General features: G+C 41.7%; 1 protein-coding gene across 2 annotated transcripts in view; it reads left to right on the forward strand.

Moving 5' to 3' along the window:
* The window catches only part of srpk3 (SRSF protein kinase 3), an 80830-nt gene that overhangs the window by 33196 nt on the left and 21295 nt on the right, over nucleotides 1–26339 (forward strand). For both annotated transcript variants that reach the window (XM_020044375.2, XM_010865280.4), the window contains exon 9: nucleotides 22118–22143. In XM_020044375.2, the coding sequence (XP_019899934.1) occupies nucleotides 22118–22143 (26 nt within the window). The remainder of the gene's footprint in view (nucleotides 1–22117; nucleotides 22144–26339) is intronic.

Consider the following 26339-nt stretch of genomic DNA (forward strand, 5'->3'; position numbering starts at 1 on the left):
AAATGTTTCTTTGTTGTTTGTGCGCTGTAATTTTTATACTTGATTTTGACAAGTATATAGTGTTCTGAGAAAGTATTTGCTCCTTTTCAGATATTACATATAAAATATATATATATATATATATATATATATATCTATATCTATATCACACACATAGAGCTCTGGAAGAGAGCTCTTTTATTTTTTTTCCCCAAAGGAAGGGTTTGAGTGAAGAACAGAAGCGTTCAATTTGCAGTGGTCTCTTAATTTTAAACCTTCTGTTCCCCACTCAAAACCTTCCTTTTCGACTTTTTTGGAAAGGAAAGAAACAGTGGTCTCTTAATTTTTTCCAGAACTGTGTGTGTGTATATATATATATATATAAAATGTATATTTTTACTAGATAATAGGTAAATGGACCCTACATGAACAAGACAATAACTGAACAACTTTAAGTCCCCTTTACACACTAACTGGTTCAGCCTCCTTTTATGTCCGCTGGCAGCCACTGAATGCTTCCGGTTGATCAGCTTCTCATATCGCTGTTAAATCATTTTGCCTCACTCTTCCAAACAGAACTGCTTTAACTTAGGGACATTTCTGGATATTTTAGTTAGAACTTTGTCCTGATATGATTGCATGTAGTTAAATATCTGAACTTAGTATTGTTTGGTTTTTAGACATTTGGATGGAATGTTTTGTGGCTCATTGTGTTTTTTTCAGAGGGATGCAATTCTTTTTATTTGATAGAGAAAACTGAAACCTTTTGTTTTTTATTATAAAGCACTGGGTTGCAATGAGACCCCTTCTGGGGTGGTGCATGTATTCTGGAAGCAGCAGTCTAGACTGCTAGACCACCCATTGTCTTGCCACATGTCTCAGCTGCACTTTAGCTAACAGAATGATGGTCTTACATTCTTCTTTAGTATTATCTCATACAGAACAGAATTTTCATCATCCAATCATGGCAAATGTTTTAGGTACCGAGGCAGCAAAACATCCACATATCTACACACAACTACCACCATTCTTGACCTCTGATGTGAGGGTTATTGGTGGAATGTTTTTATTTTTCCAGCTTTGAAGTGGATACTGTGAGTTCTTACACACGTGCGCGCACACGCAGCTGTCTTGTCAATATAATACAACTAAAGTCTGATTAGATACACAAGTACCTAGCTGGCAGTTTGGCTCAACTGCAGATGAGAACAAATTAATAAAAATAGGAGAACCATTTGGTACTATAGTAAGCAGGTCTAGTGACCCAATTCTATATATTTATCTTTGCAAATTGACCACAATAAAGCCCAAAGGTATGTTACTTAAAAGGTATTGTTTTTAATCTTTGTTTACATTGAAAGAGCAATTGAAAGCACTCTTAGTTTAATCCTGGAAATACTTGGAAACAGTTTTCTTACATATCTATTTAATTTATTTAATTCACCTTTTTCTGACCCCTGTAATATGGTATGACTTGAATAATCTTTTAATGGGACAGGAGCTTTTCTAATCAGGTCACATGCTTAAAATAATTCTAGACTTAAGAAGGTTGAAAACCCAGTTACGCCAGGATTCTGTACACACAATTCAATGCTAGATCAAGCAATTAGCAAATAATATGCAAAAGCCCTCATTTTTTGACAGATCTGTGTACTTTCACTGCATACATAAATAAACATAAAGGGATAGTTTGTCTAAAAATCATATATATCCAAAAATTCTTAAATTGGTCCGGAGTGGACAGTCATTTTTTCCAACCATCCATTATTCAGTTCTGTCCCCGGCTGTAATTAGCATTCTTAGCATTGTCCAAATTCATTCAAATTTACAAACAGAAATCATATTTCCTGACCTTAGGAATTTCCCAGATTTTTGCATGAATATGGGGAAACATTGTTTTCCACTATGTGCAACTTCATATTAGAACACGTAAATCAAAGCATGTAACAGCCACTGTAGCAGAGACATTACTGTGACCAAAGTGATAATGGGGACATCTGTGATTTCAAATCAGCTACAGTGGAGAGAACAAGTATTTGATACACTGCCGATTTTGCAGGTTTTCCTACTTACAAAGCATGTTAGAGGTCTGTAATTTTTATCATAGGTACACTTCAACTGTGAGAGACAGAATCTAAAACAAAAATCCAGAAAATCACATTGTATGATTTTTAAATAATGAATTTGCATTTTATTGCATGACATAAGTATTTGATCACCTACCAACCAGTAAGATTTCCGGCTCTCACAGACCTGTTAGTTTGTCTTTAAGAAGCCTTCCTGTTCTCCACTCATTACCTGTATTAACTGCACCTATTTGAACTCATTACCTGTATAAGAGACCTGTCCACACACTCAATCAAACAGATTCCAACCTCTCCACAATGGCCAAGATCAGAGAGCTGTGTAAGGACATCAGGGATAAAATTGTAGACCTGCACAAGGCTGGGATGGGCTACAGGACAATAGGCAAGCAGTTTGAGAAGGCAACCACTGTTGGCCCAATTATTAGAAAATGGAAGAAGTTCAAGATGACTGTCAATCTCCCTCGGTCTGGGGCTCCATGCAAGATCTCACCTCGTGGGGCTTCAATAATCATGAGGAAGGTGAGGGATCAGCCCAGAACTACACGGCAGGACCTGGTCAATGACCTGAAGAGAGCTGGGACCACAAAGAAAAAGCATTAGTAACGCACTACGCCGTCATGGATTAAAATCCTGCAGCGCAGGTCCCCCTGCTCAAGCCAGCGCATGTCCAGGCCTGTCTGAAGTTTGCCAATGACCATCTGGATGATCCAGAGGAGGAATGGGTGAAGGTCATGTGGTTTGATGAGACAAAAATAGAGCTTTTTGGTCTAAACTCCCCTCGCTGTGTTTGGAGGAAGAAGAAGGATAAGTACAACCCCAAGAACACCATCCCAACCGTGAAGCATGGAGGTGGAAACATCTTTCTTTGGGGATGCTTTTCTGCAAAGGGGACAGGACGACTGCACCGTATTGAGGGGAGGATGGATGGGGCCATGTATCGCAAGATCTTGGCCAACAACCTCCTTCCCTCAGTAAGAGCGTTGAAGATGGGTCGTGGCTGGGTCTTCCAGCATGACAACAACCCGAAACACACAGCCAGGGCAACTAAGGAGTGGCTCCGTAAGCAGCATCTCAAGGTCCTGGAGGTCTCCAGACCCAAACCCAATAGAAAATCTTTGGAGGGAGCTGAAAGTCTGTATTGCCCAGCGACAGCCCCGAAACCTGAAGGATCTGGAGAAGGTCTGTATGTGGGCCAAAATCCCTCCTGCAGTGTGTGCAAACCTGGTCAAGAACAACAGGTAAAGTATGATCTCTGTAATTGCAAACAAAGGTTTCTGTACCAAATATTATGTTCTGCTTTTCTGATGTATCAAATACTTATGTCATGCAATGAAATGCAAATTAATAACTTAATCATACAATGGGATTTACTGTTTTAGATTCCGACACTCTCAGTTGAAGAGTACCTATGATAAATTACAGACTTCTACATGCTTTGTAAGTGGGAATACCTGTAAAATCAGCAGTGTATCAAATACTTGTTCTCCCCACTGTATAAAGCCCTTTTTACAACAGCAGTTCTTTTACAGAAACATCCGGCCTTAAACCCCAAGGAGCAAGCAACAGTAGTGTTGAATTTCTGTGGCTAGGAAAAACTCCCTAAAAAGGCTGAATTTTAGGAAGAAACCTAGAGGACCAAAGCTCAGAGGGGTTACCAGTCTTCTTCTGGCTGTGCCGGGTGAGATATTAAGAGTCCATTTGGAATAATTAATAAATGCATGTTGGCTAAATCCAGAGTCTGTTTAAATTTTGACTAGGTCAGAAGTATGACCAGATGGACAAGGACTGGGACAGCAACGGTCCCCCCTAACCAGGTACTGGACCAGGACCTCATGTCCTCCTTAAGTTTGAAACGGGAGGATACTGTGAAAATTCTGAAAATGCATTCCTCATATCAACAATGATTTATAGTGGGGAAGGAGAACTGACCCAATCCCCCAGCACAATAGTATAGCAGCGTAAGACCTTGATCACTAGTATAGCCAGGAGGAGAGGTCTTATTTAAGGCAATGAATTCATCAGGCTTTAGCCACGTTTCACATAAACCAATAACATCTAGTTTATGATCAGAGATTAATTAATTTATTGCAATTGCCTTTGGAGCAAGGGATCTAACATTTAGGACTGAGGTGAAGGAAGGCTTTATCTTAAGGTTGTTTTTGTAAGCACTACCCTGTTTAACGTTCTCAGCCTGGATCGAGTCACAGTGGCAATAGGTAAAGCTGTACTAACTACTTTGGCTATGCGATCGACAGACTCCACAATGCTAGCAGGCTGGCTAACAGCCAGGTGAGGCTATAGGAGTGAGACTCCTGTCAACGTTCCTAGATAAAAGAAGAGCACCACTCCAGCTGGGATGGAGTCCGTTGCTCCTCCGCAGATCAGTCCTGGCCCTATTTCTGGGAGAATCCCAAAAAGAGAGCCAGTTATCTACAAACTCTACCTCCTGCGATGGGCAGAACTCCGTTTTCAGCCAGTGATTGAGTTGCACAAGTCTGCTGTAGAGCTTGTCACCACCCCTAGCTGGGAGGAGGCCAGAGACAATTATTCGATGCCGACAATCTTTCTAACTAGTTTACACGCTGATGCTATGTTCTGCTTCGTAACCTCTGACTGTTTCATCCTAATGTCGTTGGTGCCAACTCTCAATACTTGCCAGTTTTAGACTTCGCTAGCACCAGCCCCAGATTTGCGGCTACGTCGGTGGCTCTGCCTCCCGGTAAACAGAGTACGATCGCCGGCTGATTCTTTAGTCTAACACTGCATGTAATGGAATCGCCATTGACTAAAGTTTTCAGTTTTTCAAGGCCACCGGTAGAAAATGCCTGCCGATCATTCCCCTCTGAAGACTCCGACTCCAGTGGGGAAAACCTGTTGAAAGTCTCAGTTGGATTTAGCAACGATTCAGGTTTAACTGGTCGACGGCATTTCTTCCCAGTGACCAAAGGAAAGTTCTTGCCAGGCTGCAGGAGCTGTGCATGGGGGCTAACAAGACTATCGTTTCTTCCTGGTGGCACAGATTTTTTTCTATTTCTACACTAACATAGTCCTTGCCTGACATTTCAGTCAGAAGACGAGCCTCTAACTCTGCTATCTTTACCTGAAGACGATAGTTCTCCTCCATGTTGTAGCTACAACAATTACAGTGATAAGGCATTTTTATGATACTTAGCGTTGGGTGTTCAGGAGTGAGTAGTTCTGTTAATTATGTCCAAAAAGAGTCCCAGTGTAGTAAAGTTGGGTAAGAGGTCAACAGATGAAAAATATGGTGTTGGTAAACTCTTAAAGTAGAATTTGATAAATTAGTTTATATAGAGTATATTCGAAAAAAGTTTGGCAGGTAGCCAGGTAGGTAACAGCAGGCAGCGTGACGGGCAACTTGCTCTGTAGCAGTAGTCAAAACTACATCTTAACTTTATTGGGGGTTAAAATCCATTCCTATACCACATCCAGAAAGATGCACCCTCAACGGAAGGCAGACAAATTTGATTATTAGTTACAGGAAGAAAGCCACTAGCTTGTATCAATCCGAAATGCTTCCTAAACTGTGTCCATATTCCTATTGAGGCCTTATGAGGTTAACCCATGTTTGATAAGTGACAGAGGGGAAGCTGTCACAGATATTGGGTTGGACATTAGTTCCATATGCACCCAGTCCTCGCTCCTTGTCATCAGCATGTAACCAGAACAGCAACTTAACAATATTTGCTGCCCAATAATAGTGCATAAGGTTAGGCAGGCCTAGACCGCCCTCCTTAGGAACTTCTAGGTATATTATTCTCATCCTGGGGACAGATTTATTCCAAATAAATGATATTAGTCTTTTCAAGTGCTTAAACGTTGACTGTGATCATTTGAAACATATATAAAAATGTAGGCAAAATAATAATCTTCACCATATTTATGCAGCCAACTATATTGGAAGTGGTGACCATTTCATGAAATATTGTTTTATCTTTTCCATCAATATGTCAATGTTATATTTCACCAACCCCCTCTAGGTGAGTGAGTGACTTGGATTCCCAAGTAAGAAAATTTGTTCTCCAGTTTAAAAGGGATGCAGGAGTAGTCCAAGCCTGCAGCTGCCTGGTTTACAGGGAATAACATACTCTTGGAATAATTAAATTTATTGCCAAAGAACTTTCCAAATGTATCCAACACACCCAACAGATTTGGGATGGATTCAGTTGGGCTGGAAACATACAATAATATAATTTTACTGGGAAGCCGTCTGGTCCCGGTGCCTTATTACTCTGTATTGATCCAATTGCTCATGTCACTTCAGCTGTATAGATTGCCCGGTCCAGTTTATATTGGTCCACTGGAGAGATTTTCCGAATAGTTACCCCATCTAGAACACTATGCATGTATGAGGAATCCATTTGGGAGTCTGAGCTATATGAATCAGTATAAAATTGTTTACACTGCAAATTAAGACTGCGGATTGAAGGTCGTCACACAAGGTGTTGTACAAATCTCAGAGATGGCGCAGCTAGCAGCAGACTTATTTCGTGTGATAAAAGCTTGCCACACTTATCCCCATGCTCATAGAATGTTAGTCTAGATTTAAATAATAATCGTTCTGTGTCCAATGGAAAGATTGTTAAATTGTCTGTACTAAAAGCCTTTCCTTGTACAGGTCAGATGTTGGGGATCTGGCATATGTTCTGTCTATTTCTGCAAGCTGTTGCGAGAGTTCTGTTAAATGTTTTGTATATTCTCTTCTCTCATGCAATGTATTGGAGATTATTTGCCCCCTGATGCAGGCCTTAAGTGCCTCCCAGTGGCATATCCGGCACAACTGAGTTCTAAGAAGACATCAATCTGTTCAGCTAGAAACTTTTTGAACTTCTAGCCAAACATAGAGGATCAAACCACCAGGTGCGGCAGGGTCAGATGCAAATTGGGACGCTAATATCTAAGTGGACCAAGCTATGGTCTGAGATGACTATACCTTGGTATTTACAGTCCTTAACCATAGGTAGAACTGTACCATCCAGCAGAAAGTAGTCTATCCTAGAGTCAGGGTTCATATGGGTGCTTGAAATCCTTGAAAGTGCTTGAATTTTGAGGATGTGTTTTCAAGGTTTGCTTACATTTTGGATAATGTGCTTGAAAATGTTTAAAATTGTAACTGTATTTCACAACAAATCTCTAATCTGCATGAATAGTTCGTTATTTAAATGGAGAAATAAAATGTTGGAGATCGTAAAATGAAACCTGCTATGCTCGCTTGTGCATGGGACTGCGATCTGCCAGTCTGTTCCTTGTGTGATTCCGCCCCCATGAAACCACTACTGCACCATGCCGGGAGACTGTCGTTTTAATGAACGTTGGCTGGAAGATGCCAAATATAAATTATGGATTAAACGGGGGCAAACACCACGAGTTGCCGCTTGTAAAGTCTGCAAAAAAGACGTGCAGCTTTTCACAATGGGCGATTCTGCTCTCTCAAGTCACATGAAGGGTAAGTCATAAGATTTTTCATGTAGCGTTAAGCCTGAAGTACGTTAGCCTACTGTACACGTTAGCGCCTATTTGTTTATGCTAGTAACTGCTAGCTAGGAATTAGCAGGCTAATGGGTCTTTCAGACAGGACCAGAATGTGCTGTGCTGGCTGCTGATTTTTTTTTTTTTATGGTGTTTTCATTTTGATTTCCGCGAATGTTTGGATGCCCCGTTTCTATTGGCCGCGCAGTTAATGATCACAGAGCACAATGCCAAAAGTTGAGTTTTTTTTTTTATTTGCCCGCTGCGTGCCTTCTTTGGTCGCGCAAGCCATTGAAATAAATGTTTCATAGCGCGGTGCATTCCGCGTCCTGTCTGAAAGGGCCATTAGTGACTGAGAGTAGGCTACTTGGTGTGATAATGACGTAATGTTAGTATTGCATGTCCGTTATGGCACGTTCATTTGTGCAATATGCAGTGAACTTAGCAAAAGTTACAGCGCAGTAACTGTAACGTTAACTTCCTGCAAACGTAAGCCCAGTGCATAAAAACTTGTTCATTGCTGAACAGAAATCGTGTCAGATTGAGTGTCATACAAGTAGCCTACTGTAAGTTTGAGGATGGGTTAGGCTTATGCAAATGCCTTATGCAATATTACACTGCTCTATTACAGTCAATTAATATAGCCTATTTATCAGGCAGATGCCTGTGCACCAGTGATGCGCGGGGTCAATATATGAACAACCCGCACCCGACCGACATTTTCTACTAACCCGCCCGCAACTCGGACCGCAAAAAAAATGAAGAAAATATTGTACCCTACCCGCATTTTTTAAAAGTAGTAAATGCTCATCATCGTAGCGTCAAATTATTCCTTATATGGAATCTTATTCTGAACGTTTATCCTACCTAATAATCGTCATGTGTGGAAACATTTTTTTAAATTAAGATACAATTTATACAAAACAAAATTCGTTTTAAAGAAAGGCTTTGTGCTTTCTGTTTTGAGGTCTATGTGAAAGTATGAAAGTATTTTAGTACCGCTTTTAGAGCGCTCACGGCCGTAATGGAGAACGGTCACATAACTTTGTTTTTTCCTCATAAATGCAAACACGACAAATAAAAGACAAAATACTTTTTTTAAAAGACAACATAATTTTTTGAGTGGTGAAGTGGACTCCAGAGGCAGCTGACGGGTACCGACAGGCCAAGCGGACTGCAGCCAGGGTGGTTGTGGAGGCAAAAACTCGGGCCTGGGAGGAGTTCGGTGAGGCCATGGAGAAGGACTATCGGCTGGCCTCGAAGAGATTCTGGCAAACCATCCGGCGCCTCAGGAGAGGGAAACAGTGCCCTACCAACGCTGTTTACAGTAGAGGTGGGCAGCTGTTGACCTCAACTGGGGATGTCGTCGGGCGGTGGAAGGAGTACTTCGAGGATCTCCTCAATCCCGCCGTCACGTCTTCCATTGAGGAAGCAGAGGATGAGGGCTCAGAGGTGGACTCGTCCATCACCCGGGCTGAAGTCACCGAGGTGGTTAAGAAACTCCTCGGTGGCAAGGCACCGGGGGTGGATGAGATCCGCCCTGAGTACCTCAAGTCTCTGGATGTTGTGGGGCTGTCTTGGCTGACACGCCTGTGCAACATCGCGTGGCAGTCGGGGACAGTGCCTCTGGGATGGCAGACCGGGGTGGTGGTCCCTCTTTATAAGAAGGGGGACCGGAGGGTGTGTTCCAACTATAGGGGGATCACACTTCTCAGCCTCCCCGGGAAAGTCTATGCCAGGGTTCTGGAGAGGAGAATACGGCCGATAGTAGAACCTCGGATTCAGGAGGAATAGTGTGGTTTTCGTCCAGGCCGTGGAACACTGGACCAGCTCTATACCCTCTACAGGGTGATGGAGGGTTCATGGGAGTTTGCCCAACCAGTCCACATGTGTTTTGTGGATTTGGAGAAGGCATTCGACTGTGTCCCTCGCGGCATCCTGTGGAGAGTGCTTCGGGAATATGGGGTCCTGGGTCCTTTGCTAAGGGCTGTCAGGTCCCTGTACGACCGAAGCAGGAGCTTGGTCCGCATTGCCGGCAGTAAGTCAGACTTGTTCCCTGTGCATGTTGGACTCCGGCAGGGCTGCCCTTTGTCACCGGTTCTGTTCGTAATTTTTATGGACAGAATTTCTAGGCGCAGCCAGGGGCCGGAGGGTGTCAGGTTTGGGGACCACACGATTTCGTCTCTGCTCTTTGCGGATGATGTTGTCGTGTTGGCCCCTTCAAGCCAGGACCTTCAGTATGCACTTGGACGGTTTGCAGCCGAGTGTGAAGCGGTGGGGATGAAAATCAGTACCTCCAAATCCGAGGCCATGGTCCTCAGTCGGAAAAGGGTGGCTTGCCCACTTCAGGTTGGTGGAGAGTGCCTGCCTCAAGTGGAGGAGTTTAAGTATCTAGGGGTCCTGTTCACGAGTGAGGGAAGGATGGAACGGGAGATTGACAGACGGATCGGTGCAGCTTCTGCAGTAATGCGGTCAATGTATCGGTCTGTCGTGGTGAAGAAAGAGCTGAGCCGCAAGGCGAAGCTCTCGATTTACCGGTCAATATACGTTCCTACTCTCACCTATGGTCATGAGCTTTGGGTCATGACCGAAAGGACAAGATCCCGGATACAGGCGGCCGAAATGAGCTTTCTCCGCAGGGTGGCTGGGCGATCCCTTAGAGATAGGGTGAGAAGCTCGGTCACCCAGGAGGAGCTCAGAGTAGAGCCGCTGCTCCTCCACATCGAGAGGGGTCAGCTGAGGTGGCTTGGGCATCTGTTTCGGATGCCTCCGGAACGCCTTCCTGGGAAGGTGTTCCGGTCCCGTCCCACCGGGAAGAGACCCCGGGGGAGACCTAGGACACGCTGGAGGGACTATGTCTCCCGGCTGGCCTGGGAACGCCTCGGTGTCCCCCCGGAAGAGCTGGAGGAAGTGTCTGCGGAGAGGGAAGTCTGGGCATCCCTGCTTAGACTGCTGCCCCCGCGACCCGACCCCGGATAAGCGGAAGATGATGCTATGCTATGCTATAATTTTTTGAAAAAAATAAAAATGTTTGATGGATTTATAGCGTTTCGGGGGGGGGGAATGGATGGATTTATAGCATTTGAAAAGAAAAAATATACTGAATATATCAACAACAATATTGTTGTTTGATTTAATAATTATTGTTAAAAAAAATGTTTACAGGATATATTGAATATTCACAAAATGTGTGAGTCTAGGTAAAACATTTAATTTTCCTGAAAACTATTGAAATGGATTAATCGTGTTTTGGAAAAGAGTTTCTCATTTTACTTCTTATGCATTAAATCCAGGCAATTAGTTGATGAAAAAATTATAAAAATTAAGATACAATTAATACAAAACGAAATTCTCTTTAAAGAAAGGCTTTGTGTTTTCTGTTTTTAGGTCTCTGTGAAAGTTTTAAAGCAGTCTTTTAGTGTCGCTTTAAAATATATTTATTTATATATTGATGACAAGGTCCCCACCAATTTCAAAAATCAAACCTACGCCACTGACGTATTGTATAATGTTAACTTAAAATAATAGTAATTTGAATTGGATCTGGACGGGAAAGATAGCTTATTCTCTACCTGAAGATGAGCTTGTGCTCTTCCCAGCAAAGCTGAACTTCTTTGTAATGGTAGCTAAGGAAATCACACCATTTTTGAAGTTGTACCAGACGGACAAACCCATGTTTCCGTTTATGTGCGGTGCTCTCACATAGGCTGAAGGGTCTAATGGAGAAGTTTGTCAAGCCCAGTGTCATGAAGGATGCAACTACCCCTGTAAAGCTTCTTCAGTCAACCACGTTGATGTCACCAAAATGAGAATCGGATTTGTCATTGAGCGAGCCCTAGAAGAGCACATGAAACAAAACTCCTCTGAGAATCTGAGCCGGGAGTTCAGACAAAACTGCAAGCTGTTTTTACTGAAGATGGTGTCTAAACTGTTTGAAAAGGCACCACTTAAATATCCGCTTGTTAGAGGCCTGTCTGTCCTTGATCCAAGGGTGCTCCTCAAAAGCAAAGAGACAAGTGTCAGAAAACTCAGCACTGTTTTTCAACTCGTCGTGTAATCTGGCCGCATTGAAGAACAAAGCTGTGATGACATTCTGAGGGAGTTTGGGCAATTTAATGACCACAATCTGATGTGTAGGAATTTCAACCCACAGGTGGGAAGTTTGGATGAATTCTACCATGAACATTTATCAAACAAGGTAGAGTTTCGCCATCTCTGTGAGGTAGTAAAACTTGTCCTGGTTCTCTCCCATGGTCAAGCCTCTGTCGAGAGAGGGTTTTCTGTTAACAAAGAGGTGATGATGGAGAACCTGCAAGAGGATTCTCTTATTGCTCAGCGGATCATTCATGACCATGTATACCATGTTGGAGGGCTGCTCAACATAGTCTACACGAAAGAGCTACTCCTCTCTGCAGCTGCTGCCAGGCAGAAATACCACAATTATCTGGATGACCAAAAACGTTGAAAAAAAAAGTTGAGCAGACTGCTCAGAAGAGAAAGCTGTGATCAAGGCCAAAAAGAAGAGAATGGAGGAGGACATAAGGGTCCTTCTGAAATCTGCAGATAGTAATGCAGAGAAAGCTGAATCGGTTGAAAAACTCAGCTTCATCTCGAAAACAAATGGTCTTCGCAGAGCTGCAAAAGAAAAACAAAAAAGACTGGAGGCTATAGAAAAACAGCTAAACGACAAGCTGAAGGAGCTCAAAAACACTCCTTAATAGGTCCTTAATGTATTATATGGCCTTAACGTGCAATGTTCGGTGTTTAGTGCAGTTTTTTGTTTTGTTTTATTTAACAGAGTGATAAAGGCCACTTAAGTTAATTTGTTTAGTTTTGCAGTATTTTGTGTTGTTTGGTGTATTTTTTTATTTTTTTTACAGGATAAAGTCCACCGAAGTCAACTAAGTTGATTTTGTTTACATTTACACATCTTGTTGTGTTGATTGTTAAATTAAGTTAAATATGCACTTGAGGTTATATACCATATACATAAAGTGCAACTTTTGGCCTAATCTGTAAAAAGCACATGTAGCACTTTTGGCCACATACTTTAGCACTATTTTGTGTTGTTAATTCTGTGTTTGACAACTCAAGTTGTTTTGATTTGCACAATATTGTTAAAAAGGTCAATGAGGTGAATCTGACTAACTACATCAAAGACGAATGTTTGCATTTTTTTATTTTAAATTAATTAATTGAAAGTGAAGTAAACCTGTAGTGTCATTTTGTTTGGGGTAATTGTTTTGACAAATATCTGATCCTTCTGCTATTTCGAAACACAATTTTGGCTGCTTATAGCGTTTATCTCTCTTAATGTGATATAAACACTAGATAATAAATTTGACTATGTATTGGTATGTAATTCACGGTGATGTAAGGTGCTGGAAAAAGCTTTAAAAAAGACCTTGAAAGTGCTTGAATATGACCTTGCGAAAACGCTATAGGAATTTAAAAAAGAATAACAGCACCTGCCTTTGATATCACACTACCAGCCTTTGGTTTAGATTGATCCAGATGTGGGTGTAACACACAATTTTAATCCCCACCTAGTATTAGCTGGTGATTGTTGAGATTTGGAAGGGCCGTTATAAAGCGGGAAAAGACCTTGAGATTAGCCCAATTTGGCCCATATATATTTGCCAGAGCCACACGTGCCCAGCAGGCTGCCCGTCACTATCACATACCTAGCAGGCTGCCCGTCACTATCACATACCTTCCATTCATATCCGAGTAAGTTGAGGTTGGGATAAATGGAACACCCTTTCTAATGAGAGTGGCTTTCCCCCTGGACCGGTCTTCGTATTTGGAGCCGAATATTGTATCAATCCAAGTTTTCTCGAGTTTTGCCCGGTCATTGGTCTGAAGGTGGGTTTCCTGAAGGAAAATTATATCAGACCCCAAGGATTTTAGATGTGCAAAGATCCGGCTATGTTTGACTGGGTTATGCATTCCCTTAATATTCTAGCTCATAAGCCTGATGTGGCCCGAATTACTCTTTTCAGCCATATTCGTCTGTCTGAATGTACAACCAAGTGGTCTCTGTAACATAAAAATAACTTGGGGCGGAATAAACGAGCCTTGAGAACCCCTGCTGATCTACCAATATAACGGATATCGCTCTTATCCCCCCCTAGTTCCACACAGCTATCAAATATGTAACCTTCCAGAAAGCCACAACCAGGGCAAGCAGTAAGTCAAGGTTTTGTGTGTGTGTACATATACATTGAGGGGAAAAAGTATTTGATCCACTGCTGATTTTGTACATTTGCCCACTGACAAAGAAATTGTCAATCTATAATTTTAATGGTAGGTTTATTTGAACAGTGAGGGACAGAATAACAACAAGAATTTCCAGAAAAAACGCATGTCAAAAATGTTATGAATTGATTTGCATTTTAATGAGTACAATAAGTATTCAACCCCTCTGCAAAACATGACTAAGCACATGGGGGCAAAACCCTTGTTGGCAATCACAGAGGTCAGATGTTTCTTGTAGTTGGGCAACAGGTTTGCACACATCTCAGGAGGGATTTTGTCCCAAGTCATTAAGGTTTCGAGGCTGACATTTGGCAACTCGAACCTTCAGCTCCCTCCACAGATTTTCTATGGGATTAAGGTCTGGAGACTGGCTAGGCCACTCCAGGACCTTAATGTGCTGCTTCTTGAGACATTCTTTTGTTGCCTTGGCTGTGTATTTTGGGTGATTATCATGCTAGAATAACCATCCATGACACATTTTCAATGCCCTGGCTGAGGGAAGGAGGTTCTCACCCAAGATTTGACGGTACATGGCCCCGTCAATCGTCCCTTTAATGCAAAGAAGTTGTCCTGTCCTCTTAGCAGAAAAACACCCCCAAAGCATAATGTTTCCACCACCATGTTTGACGGTGGGGATGGTGTTCTTGGGGTGATAGGCAGCATTCCTCTTCCTCCAAACACGGTGAGTTGAGTTGATGCCAAAGAGCTTGATTTTGGTCTCATCTGACCACAACACTTTCACCCAGTTCTCCTCAGAATCATTCAGATGTTCGTTGTGTGTGTGTGTGTGTGTGTGTGTGTGTGTGTGTGTGTGTGTGTATATACACTCACCTAAAGGATTATTAGGAACGCCATACTAATACTGAGTTTGAACCCTTTCGCCTTCAGAACTGCCTTAATTCTACATGGCATTTATTCAACAAGGTGCTGAAAGCATTCTTTAGAAATGTTGGCCCATATTGATAGGATAGCATCTTGCAGTTGGTGGAGATTTGTGGGATGCACATCCAAGGCACGAAGCTCCCGTTCCACCACATCCCAAAGATGCTCTATTGGGTTGAGATCTGGTGACTGTGGGGGCCATTTCAGTACAGTGAACTCATTGTCATGTTCAAGAAACCAATTTGAAATGATTCAAACTTTGTGACATGGTGCATTATCCTGCTGGAGGTAGCCATCAGAGGATGGGTACATGGTGGACCTAAAGGGATGGACATGGTCAGAAACAATGCTCAGGTAGGCCGAAAGGACAAGATCCCGGATACAGGCGGCCGAAAGGAGCTTTCTCCGCAGGGTGGCTGGGCGATCCCTTAGAGATAGGGTGAGAAGCTTGGTCACCCGGGAGGAGCTCAAAGTAGAGCCGCTGCTCCTCCACATCGAGAGGGGTCAGCTGAGGTGGCTTGGGCATCTGTTTCAGATGCCCCCGGAACGCATTCCTGGGAATGTGTTCCGGTCCCGTCCCACCGGGAGGAGACCCCAGGGAAGACCTAGGACACGCTGGAGGGACTATGTCTCCCGGCTGGCCTGGGAACACCTCGGTGTCCCCCCGGAAGAGCTGGAGGAAGTGTCTAGGGAGAGGGAAGTCTGGGCATCTCTGCTTAGACTGCTGCCCCCGCAACCCGACCCCGGATAAGCAGAAGATGATGAGTTTGGCGTTCAGGAGATTGTCTTGACCAGGACCACACCCCTAAATGCATTGAAGCAACTGCCATGTGATTGGTTGATTAGATAATTGCATTAATGAGAAATTAACAGGTGTTCCTAATAATTCTTTAGGTGAGTGTATATGTATATATGTATACACTGAACAAAATTATAAACGCAACACTTTTTTGTGTTTGCCCCCGTTTATCATGAGCTGATCTAACACTTTCTCTATGTACACAAAAGGCCTGTTTCTCTCAAATATTGTTCACAAATCTAAATCTGTGTTAGTGAACACTTCATCCATCCACCTCACAGGTTTATCAAAATGCTGATTAGACAGCATGATTATTGCGCAGTCTTAGGCTGGCCTCAATAAAGTTTACCGCTTCAGATGGATCTTCAGACCTTTTATTCTGAACATTTGGAGACGTTAGCCGAAGCACTGCAGGATACAGGATGCCGAACTTTATTCCTTCGCGGCCCCGCAGGAGTCGCTTGGCCTCAGAGAAAGCATCTCTCTGCTTCGCCACAGCCACCGTATAATCTGGTAAAATGCTAACTAACTCTCCAGTCATTCAGGGTCAATGGAGCCTAGTGTGTCGCTCTTCGGAGGACCTCTTCTCTCTCCTGAAGGAAAGGTTTGGTTGTTTGTTAAAGTGTTCAGTTGATCAGTTGAAAACTAAACTACTTTCTCAGAGCAAGTCGTCACCTAGCCTGTGTTGGTAGTTATTGTATCAATGTCATTCACGAAAAAAAAGTAACATTGTGCCATGAAATGAAATAGCTTTGGCAGTGTAAACTTAATCTTTAGTCTTGCTAGCAATTACTCAATTCTTATGACTGTTGCGATTAGTAAGTTAGTTGATACTAGTAAGCCTATTATTGGCTAATAAGCTGTTAAAACGGTCTATGGCAAAGGCCATACAGTGCATAGATGCTATTTGTGGCAGAGGTAAACTTAAGAAACTTTGTCAGTTTTACACAATGCTTAATGGTGTCTAGCAAAATATTCAAACTTGGCGTGATGCCAATGAATGGAAAAAATTATCGCATGTTGAGACACAATACCAACACTCTGTAAATGTGTGGCGTAGTGGTTAAAAACACAGCCTCTCGTGGGAGACCCAGGTTTGAATCCAGTAAGTGCAACAAAATTCATCACTTTTAATCACGGGCTGGCTGAACTAGGCTTGCCGAATTTCTTTTCTGGTTTTGTTCTGCCTTCGTTATGTTAAATAACGGCAGAGGTATTCTCAGATGTGCATACTTTTATGTAATATATTTTATAAGGATTTCTTTATTTACATTTGGATATTTGCTAAATTATAGCTTGTTCTGCAGGAAAGGATAACGTGTGTGTTCACTTTTTCAATCAGTCTATTATTGTGTTAACAACTGAAGGAGTATTGTCAAAGGTGTTACTTTGTTTTATATATTTATGTAATTTTGTTTTACATTTTTGATATATTCACATAAGATGAACCCTTTATTTGCATCTTATTTTGATCAGTGTCTTATTGATAAAGGTGTTTGACATCTCACATAGTTTGCTTACAACTGAGAATGTAAACCACAAAGAATATTGAGATATTTCATATATCACCATTCAGCCAGAAATATGGAGAGATGACTTTTGGTCCATATTGCACAAGAATGAAGGATACAGACTCTCAGGTTGATAGCCAAAGCTCTTTCTGTTTTTTCATATCGTAATACACTCACCTAAAGGATTATTAGGAACACCTGTTCAATTTCTCATTAATGCAATTATCTAATCAACCAATCACATGGCAGTTGCTTCAATACATTTAGGGGTGTGGTCCTGGTCAAGACAATCTCCTGAACTCCAAACTGAATGTCAGAATGGCAAAGAAAGGTGATTTAAGCAATTTTGAGCATGGCATGGTTGTTGGTGCCAGACTGGCCGGTCTGAGTATTTCACAATCTGCTCAGTTACTGGGATTTTCACGCACAACCATTTCTAGGGTTTACAAAGAATGGTGTGAAAAGGGAAAAACATCCAGTATGCGGCAGTCCTGTGGGCGAAAATGCCTTGTTGATGCTTGAGGTCAGAGGAGAATGGGCCGACTGATTCAAGCTGATAGAAGAGCAACTTTGACTGAAATAACCACTCGTTACAACCGAGGTATGCAGCAAAGCATTTGTGAAGCCACAACACGCACAACCTTGAGGCGGATGGGCTACAACAGCAGAACACCCCACCGGGTACCACTCATCTCCACTACAAATAGGAAAAAGAGGCTACAATTTGCACAAGCTCACCAAAATTGGACAGTTGAAGACTGGAAGAATGTTGCCTGGTCTGATGAGTCTGGATTTCTGTTGAGACATTCAGATGGTAGAGTCAGAATTTGGCGTAAACAGAATGAGAACATGAATCGATCATGCCTTGTTACCACTGTGCCGGCTGGTGGTGGTGGTGTAATGGTGTGGGGGATGTTTTCTTGGCACACTTTAGGCCCCTTAGTGCCAATTGGGCATCGTTTAAATGCCACGGCCTACCTGAGCATTGTTTCTGACCATGTCCATCCCTTTATGACCACCATGTACCCATCCTTTGATGGCTACTTCCCGCAGGATAATGCACAAAGCTCGAATCATTTCAAATTGGTTTCTTGAACATGACAATGAGTTCACTGTACTGAAATGGCCCCCACAGTCACCAGATCTCAACCCAATAGAGCATCTTTGGGATGTGGTGGAACGGGAGCTTCGTGCCCTGGATGTGCATCCCACAAATCTCCACCAACTGCAAGATGCTATCCTATCAATATGGGCCAACATTTCTAAAGAATGCTTTCAGCACCTTGTTGAATCAATGCCACGTAGAATTAGGGCAGTTCTGAAGGCGAAAGGGGGTCAAACACAGTATTAGTATGGTGTTCCTAATAATCTTTTAGGTGAGTGTATATACCACAGAAAAAATTCATATTGCCATGTCAGTTATTTCCAATATCGTGCAACCCTACAAAGATGACCTTACTCCATTCCTGTACAGTCCTATCCTTATGGTCTTTTGCAAATTTCAGCCTGGCTTTTTGCTTCTCATTGATAAAGGGGCTTTTTTCAAGCTTTGCACAACTTCAGCCCTGCCCCTAGGTTCCTGTTTCGAACCGTCTTTACTGTGCACTTCACCCCAGCTGCTGTTTGCCATTCTTTTTGTACGGTTGTTGAGGGACATTTGAATGAGTTGACCGTCATTTCGGTCAGTGGACAGTCGTTTTCGCCCTCTGCCAGTCGGTAGCTTTGTTGTCCCCAATGTCTGTTGCTTGACCTTGTTCTTATGAACTGCCGTCTTAGACATTTTCAGGATGGAAGCAACCTGACGCTCGCTGTATCCCTCTGCCAGTAAAGCAAGAATTTAACCCTTCTTTTCCTCACCCAAAGTTTTTTGAATGCTGAATAGTTATTCTTTTATTCAAATTACTTTTGAGGTACTACTTGCACTGTTTTTGCCATCCAGCTAGTCCTATTGCAAGAGGATAGTGATGACCACAGCAGTGGTTTTATACTTTTCCTCATTAAATTAAATTGGGTTCAGGTTATCACCTAATCAGTACCTCATTAAGTAAAGTGAGATGTGGCTGTGTTGGGATTTAACAGACACTGCAATGGAATGGCTGCCATACATGTTGAGATGCTGATTTAACAAAAATTAGGAGTGGTCTCGTAATTTTTTCCAGAGCTGTATATGCGTACACACAGACAGATGTTAAAGTGTAGATTCTTAACTTTGATTTGAGGTTATTTCTGTTTACTGGTTTCACCATTTAGAAACAACAACACTTGACAAAGTCCCCTTATTTTAGGGCACCCACATTATTGGGGCAGTTGGTTTGACCAGAGTTTGATTTGTCAGGTGTGTTCCGTATTGTTTCTGGGGGCGTAATACAGTTGTCAATATCTAGTCCTGATAGTAGGCTTTGCATTGCCTAATTGCGTATGTAATTTGGTGTCTGTCAACATGAAGACGAAAGTCAAAGTCATTTATGAGGCTGATCATCAGAACAAATCAGAAAAACAGCTTTCAAAAAAATAGCAATTGTGGTGCCTATAGAGACAGACCAAATATTACTTCGTGAATTTTTAACATATCTAAGGCAAATCTTAGATATTCTTTCTTATTCCTCTAGGTTTTACCAAAAACAACATTTTGGAACATCATCAAAAAGAAGGGAAGTACTGTTGAGCTCAGCAATTTCTAACAGCTCAGTTGACCAAACCATGTCAGGTAGACTAGGAACACTCTAGCAGTAGAACCGCCAAATGCCTACGCCAAATGGTGTTTGAGTTTGTAATTAAAATAAAACTGCCATTTTGGAAGCTACACCCTCCCCCTTCCATAACTTTTCCTAAATAGGCGTATATTACATTGTTCTGTTGTCGGAATTCTAAACTGATGAACAGAAAACTATTTAGACTATTTACCTTTTTTCTTTTTTGAATTAATCCACCAACAGCCCACGCCACTTAGAGTTGGTACCCAAATGGTACCCAGACGTTAATCCCCCCTTGCTGATTGCATGATGTCAATGGATGAATGTGCGATACTCCCAGATTAATGAAAACGTATAAAAACTTATAACTTTCAATAATAAACTTAGAAAAAGTCTATTATTGAAATATAATACAAATGATATACGCTACTTATCACATGGGTTACCGTTTTTCAATAGGAGATTCAGCTTATTGTGTAGGCTAATTAATCAAATGTAAATCTACATTATTGTAGGGGGGAAAGAGAAACTAAATCGCACACACATCCTATTGTCTCTCTTTGAATTTTCTCTGCTTACTTTACTGAAGCCAAATGTATTAGGCTATATAATTATTAACAAAACGAAATTCCAATGACATCTCTTTCTACTAACTGCTCTCGGTATTTCGATAACTTTTTAATGTCACCTATAAAAAAATAAGGCAATAATCTAGGTGACTAGAGCTCTGCATTTACGTTGAAATCAAACTGATAGCCTCACTATAACCTCCGGGAAAGTCTTGCAAAGACGCGCCATTCACAGCCTATTCATTTTGGACCTCATCTTTTTCTAGTAGTTACTCTCGGTTTTTCGATAACTTATTGATGTTACCTATAGAAATATATGCCAGTAATCTATGAGACTAGAGCTATGCATTGACATTGAAATCATTTTGGACCTTGCGTTTTTCTATGTATTCTCTTTTTACTAGTGTTTATTTTGGTATGAATACAAACACATTCTTGTATTTTTCAAATTCATTAACTATTTAAAACAGAACTTCTGTAATTCATTATTTTTTAGACTTCTATATAGTTTGATTACGATCTAGTAGATGAACTGATGCTCTGGCTGGATGGTGATGCTGCAGAGGAGAATGGCCATGCTAATAGGGATGATTCGCCAAACGGCGATCTGCTCTGGCGGTTATAAGGGGTGAAAAAGGCCTGTCGGTTCTAGTGCTAGGAGGTAGGTGTAAATGTTAGTGACTACCATACTAACATTTACACCTACCGGGGAAACACGGCACAGTGAAAACCGCTAGTTATCCTCAAAAACAGGTTTGCTATGTTACTGAACCAAAATACCCTCAAAGAAACTGCCAAAATGTATTCCCAGTGAATATTTGATTTCAAATCCAAACTTTGAGTTCAGAGCCAAAAGATAGAAAATAAAAAAAAGATCTATAGATGTGGTAAAAAGGTAATTGGAATGCAGATTGTGTGAGATAAGCTGAAGTCATTGGAAACAAAGATGAATTTGTGTCTGCCTCACAAATGAAGCAGCTAGGTCATGTATCAAGACAATGGTCCAAAACACTTTGGACACGCTTCTTCTAAATCATAGTAGTCAGACAAACCTGATCGATACGTTATAACAGAACATAAGTTTATGCTGACAAACACTCATTTGGTTGTTAAAGCATTTCTGCATAGAAGAGTCTGAATAGATGTACAGCCAATTTGACAATCAGCATTACTGTTGTGCAACCAGTTATTGAGTGTGCATATCTTTTGCACACCGGCATTGCTAAATCAATCTGAAAATTGAGAAAGTATATCAGAAAGAGGGCAAATACTCAGCACTGTATGGTACACCTTTGAGGTGTCAGTATCCATTTCAGTAGTCAAAAACACAACATTATTTAGATATTATAATGGATTGAGGTCAGCAATATTTTAGTGTTAAATTACACAAAAGGTGTAATGAAAAACCTCTGCTTTTATGAAGTGTCAGGGGCTGTTTACCTGCAGAAGAGTTTCTTGCTGTATTGGCTGTGGGATTAGTCTATTCACAGACCGGAGGACTATACTTTTGCTAGTTGTAATGGCAAGTTAATTAAATTTGGCCACCAGGGCAAAATGAGCTTACCTGAAGTCATAACTTTCTATTCACGTTGATTCCATCAACAGCCTGTGATCTCAGTTGACCCAATTTTGTCTACAAGTAAATCTTTGGCGATTGCTGCCTGTGTTTAGATGTTTCCTATGCATCTCTTCTCTCTCTTGCTTATTTTCTCATATGAAATCTGGTCATCGTCATTTCTTCTGTCTCTATTTGTTTTCTAACTTTGTCCTGTTTTTCTTGTTTTTTTGTTTTTGTGATCATTCCGGTTTGCTATCCCTCCCTCCCTTTTCCCTTCTGTTCTGATGGCAGTTAGCACCGCACCAAGGGATAACCAGGTATGTTCAGACTAAAGTTGTGCCTGCCACAGAAGAGAGCCTTGTACAAATACATTTAAAAAAAAACTCACTTTTAATGAACAATGCTTTAACATTGGTCATAACTCATTTCAAGTTTTGTGTGATGTTTCTTAAGGATTCTCTAATTTGTGATGTCTGTGTGTGCATCTGGAGTGGTTTGTGTGTCTCAGTTTGCAATTGTAATATTTTGTCTCTTTGCATGTCAATACAGCAGTTTGGTTTCTGAAACGAGGGCATGGAAATTGTGGCTGTTGTTAGAGAGAGAATGATTGGGTCATCACAGTCTGACACTTAACTATACAGTTTTAATTGCTTTCTTCTATGACTGACACTTTTCAATGTCAGCGTAGAGTAAGCTCTTGTTGCTATCCAATAATGATCGTAATGAGGGGATTTGATTATCTGGCCTGGGTTACCACAGTGGGAGGAGTTTGCACTGTCAAAAGTGATTGCATTGGTTTTGGAAGTAGGCCGCCTCCAGGACAAGCAATGTTCAAAGCCCAATTGCTATAATCGAGCATGTGTGTAATATGTAGCATTCACATGCACAACTGATTGCTTTTGATAAATAAGGTTTGTCTCCATTCAATGACAACTAGTTATAGTTTTCAAAAATTCTGAATATTTTATGGAGAATGGCTACAGTATTGTAGATTACTATTTGAACTGGTGTTTGCACTGCTTAATAGGCCTTTGTCATTAATGTCCACAGTTTCTTTGTTACGCTTTACTCTGTCGCTTTAGTTTTCCTTTCCTGGTTTTGCCGTGCTTATGTTAATAATCTAAGGTGGTGACTTGATTAACTTTGCCTTGATTAACAGTTTTGTTGTGCAGGGCTGTATTTGTGGTTTTAAAGCTGCCAATGTTTTCTTTTAATGTCTGTTTATATTATTTATCATTCTGGTTATTTAGCAGATGCTCTCATCCCAAGCAATTTACAGGAGCAAGAAAATGTTTAGGGCCTTGTTTTTTTATATATATTTTTTCTTCCTTGGTTTTTCTGAATTTGATTTTGCTGCCACCTCAAATATATCTCTATACATGCCTTATGGCTCTATTTCAGTCATTTATTTTATTCATCCTTGAAATAATAAATTGCTCTACAGCAGGTGAATATCACCTAGCCATCTTAATAAAGAGTTGTGCTCAAAAGTTTGCATACCCATGGAGAATTGGTAATATACACTCACCTAAAGGATTATTAGGAACACCTGTTCAATTTCTCATTATTGCAATTATCAAATCAACCAATCACATGGCAGTTGCTTCAATGCATTTAGGGGTGTGGTCCTGGTCAAGACAATCTCCTGAACTCCAAACTGAATGTCAGAATGGCAAAGAAAGGTGATTTAAGCAATTTTGAGCATGGCATGGTTGTTGGTGCCAGACGGGCCAGTCTGAGTATTTCACAATCTGCTCCGTTACTGGGATTTTCACGCACAACCATTTCTAGGGTTTACAAAGAATGGTGTGAAAAGGGACAAACATCCAGTATGCGGCAGTCCTGTGGGCGAAAATGCCTTGTTGATGCTAGAGGTCAGAGGAGAATGGGCCGACTGATTCAAGCTGATAGAAGAGCCACTTTGACTGAAATAACCACTCGTTACAACCGAGGTATGCAGCAAAGCATTTGTGAAGCCATAACACGCACAACCTTGAGGCGGATGGACTACAACAGCAGAAGACCCCATAGGGTACCACTCATCTACACTACAATTTGCACAAGCTCACCAAAATTGGACAGTTGAAGACTGGAAGAAGGTTGCCTGGTCTGATGAGTCTGGATTTCTGTTGAGACATTCAGATGGTAGAGTCAGAATTTGGCGTAAACAGAGTGAGAACATGGATCCATCATGCCTTGTTACCACTATGCAGGCTGGTGGTGGTGGTGTAATGGTGTGGGGAATGTTTTCTTGGCACACTTTAGGCCCCTTAGTGCCTATTGGGCATCGTTTAAATTCCACGGCCTACCTGAGCATTGTTTCTGACCATGTCCATCCCTTTATGACCACCATGTACCCATCCTTTGATGGCTACTTCCAGCAGGATAATGCACATAGCTCGAATCATTTCAAATTGGTTTCTTGAACATGACAATGAGTTCACTGTACTGAAATGGCCCCCACAGTCACCAGATCTCAACCCAATAGAGCATCTTTGGGATGTGGTGGAACGGGAGCTTCGTGCCTTGGATGTGCATCCCACAAATCTCCATTAACTGCAAGATGCTATCCTATCAATATGGGCCAACATTTCTAAAGAATGCTTTCAGCACCTTGTTGAATCAATGCCACGTAGAATTAAGGCAGTTCTGAAGGCGAAAGGGTTCAAACTCAGTATTAGTATGGTGTTCCTAATAATCCTTTAGGTGAGTGTATGTACCATTTGTAAAGAACATGAGTGATAAGGCAAAACACATATACCCTTCTGCATACCCTTCTTAATACTGTGTATTGCCCCCTTTAGCGTCAATGACAGTGTAATAGTTGCCTATGAGGCCCCGAATTCTTGCAGGTGGTATAGCTTTGTCTTGGCAAAACACCTCCAGGTCATGCAAAGTCTTTGGTCGTCTTGCATGAACCGCATGTTTGAGATCTCCCCAGAGTCGCTCAATATTGAGGTCATAATGTGTGATTGCCACTCCAGATCCTTCACCTTTTTCTGCTGAACCACTGGAGGGTCAACTTGGCCTTGTGCTTAAGGTCATTGTCGTGATGGAAATTCCAATATTGTCCCATGCGCGGCTTTCGTGCAGAGAAATGCAAATTCTCCAGTATTTTCTGATAACATGCTGCATTCATCTTGCCATAATTTTTAACAATATTCCCTGTGCCTTTAGAGCTTACACACTGTCACGGCTTCGGGGTTTAGATGAACAAGGAGGAGCAGGAGAAGGCGTGGTGGAAGGATATTTTAATGGTACCCTTAAGAAATACACAATATATATGGTTGACGAAGCGTCGTACAGCTCTTTGTCAGTTGAGACAATCACACACAAAGACAGGGGGAGTAGAGGGAACATATATACCGGGGGAAACAGCGATGATGAGGAACAGGTGCACTAAACGGGACACAGGTGAAATGTATGATGAGACGGTGGTGTCAGAAGGCCGGTGACGTCGACCGCTGTGGCCCGCCCGCTGCAAGGGGAGGTGAACCAGCAGAGGTCGCAGTTGTCACACACACCCCCAAATCATCAGTGAGCCACCACGATGTTTCACAGTGGGGATGGTACTCTGTTCATGATAGGCCTTGTTGACACCTCTTCAAATATAGCGCTTATGGTTGTGACCGTAAAGCTCTCTTTTGGTCTCGTCACTCCAGATTAGTGTGCCAGAAGCTGTGAGGCTTGTCAAGGTGTGGTCGGGTATATTGTAACCAGAATTTGTTGTGGCATTGGCGTAGTAAAGGCTTCTTTCTGGCAACTTGACTATGCAGCTAATTTTTTTTCAGGTATCATCGTATTGTGCTCCTTGAAACATCCACACTGTCTTTTTCCAGAACAGCCTGAATTTCTCTTGAGGTTATGTGTGGGTTTTTCTTTGTAGCCCGGACAATTCCTCTGTCAGTTTTGTCTGAAATCTTTGTTGGTCTACCTGACCTTGGCTTGGTATCAAGAGATCCCTGAATTTTCCACTTCTTAATAAGTGATTGAACAGTACTGACTGGCATTTGCAAGGCTTTTGATATCTTTTTTTTATCCTTTTCCATCTTTATAAAATTCCATTACCTTGTTTCACAAGGTCTATTGACAGTTTTTTTTGCTCCCCATGGCTCATTGTCTAGTCTCAGTGCATCCATGTGAGAGCTAATAAACTTATTGACTATTTATACACAGACACTAATTGCAATTTAAAAAGCCACAGGTCTGGGAAATTCACCTTTAATTTTCATGTGTGTCATCTTGTGTGTCTGTAACGAGGCCAAACATTCAAGGGTATGTAAACTTTTGATCCGGGCTATTTTGGGTGATTTTTGTTATCATTACAATTTAAAAAGGAGCCGAACAACTATGTGATAATAAAGGGCTTCATATCATCACTATACTTAAATAATGTGTAGTGATGGCTGGTCTTGCTACTGTTTCCAGTGCACATGGGTTTGAGACTGGCCTAGTGCTATTTAGACTCTCCTATGCTTTCAGGCCGTATTGACTTGGACAACAATGTGTCATC

Source organism: Esox lucius, chromosome 12, assembly GCF_011004845.1.
Source record: "Esox lucius isolate fEsoLuc1 chromosome 12, fEsoLuc1.pri, whole genome shotgun sequence".
In the NCBI taxonomy this organism is placed as follows: domain Eukaryota; kingdom Metazoa; phylum Chordata; class Actinopteri; order Esociformes; family Esocidae; genus Esox; species Esox lucius.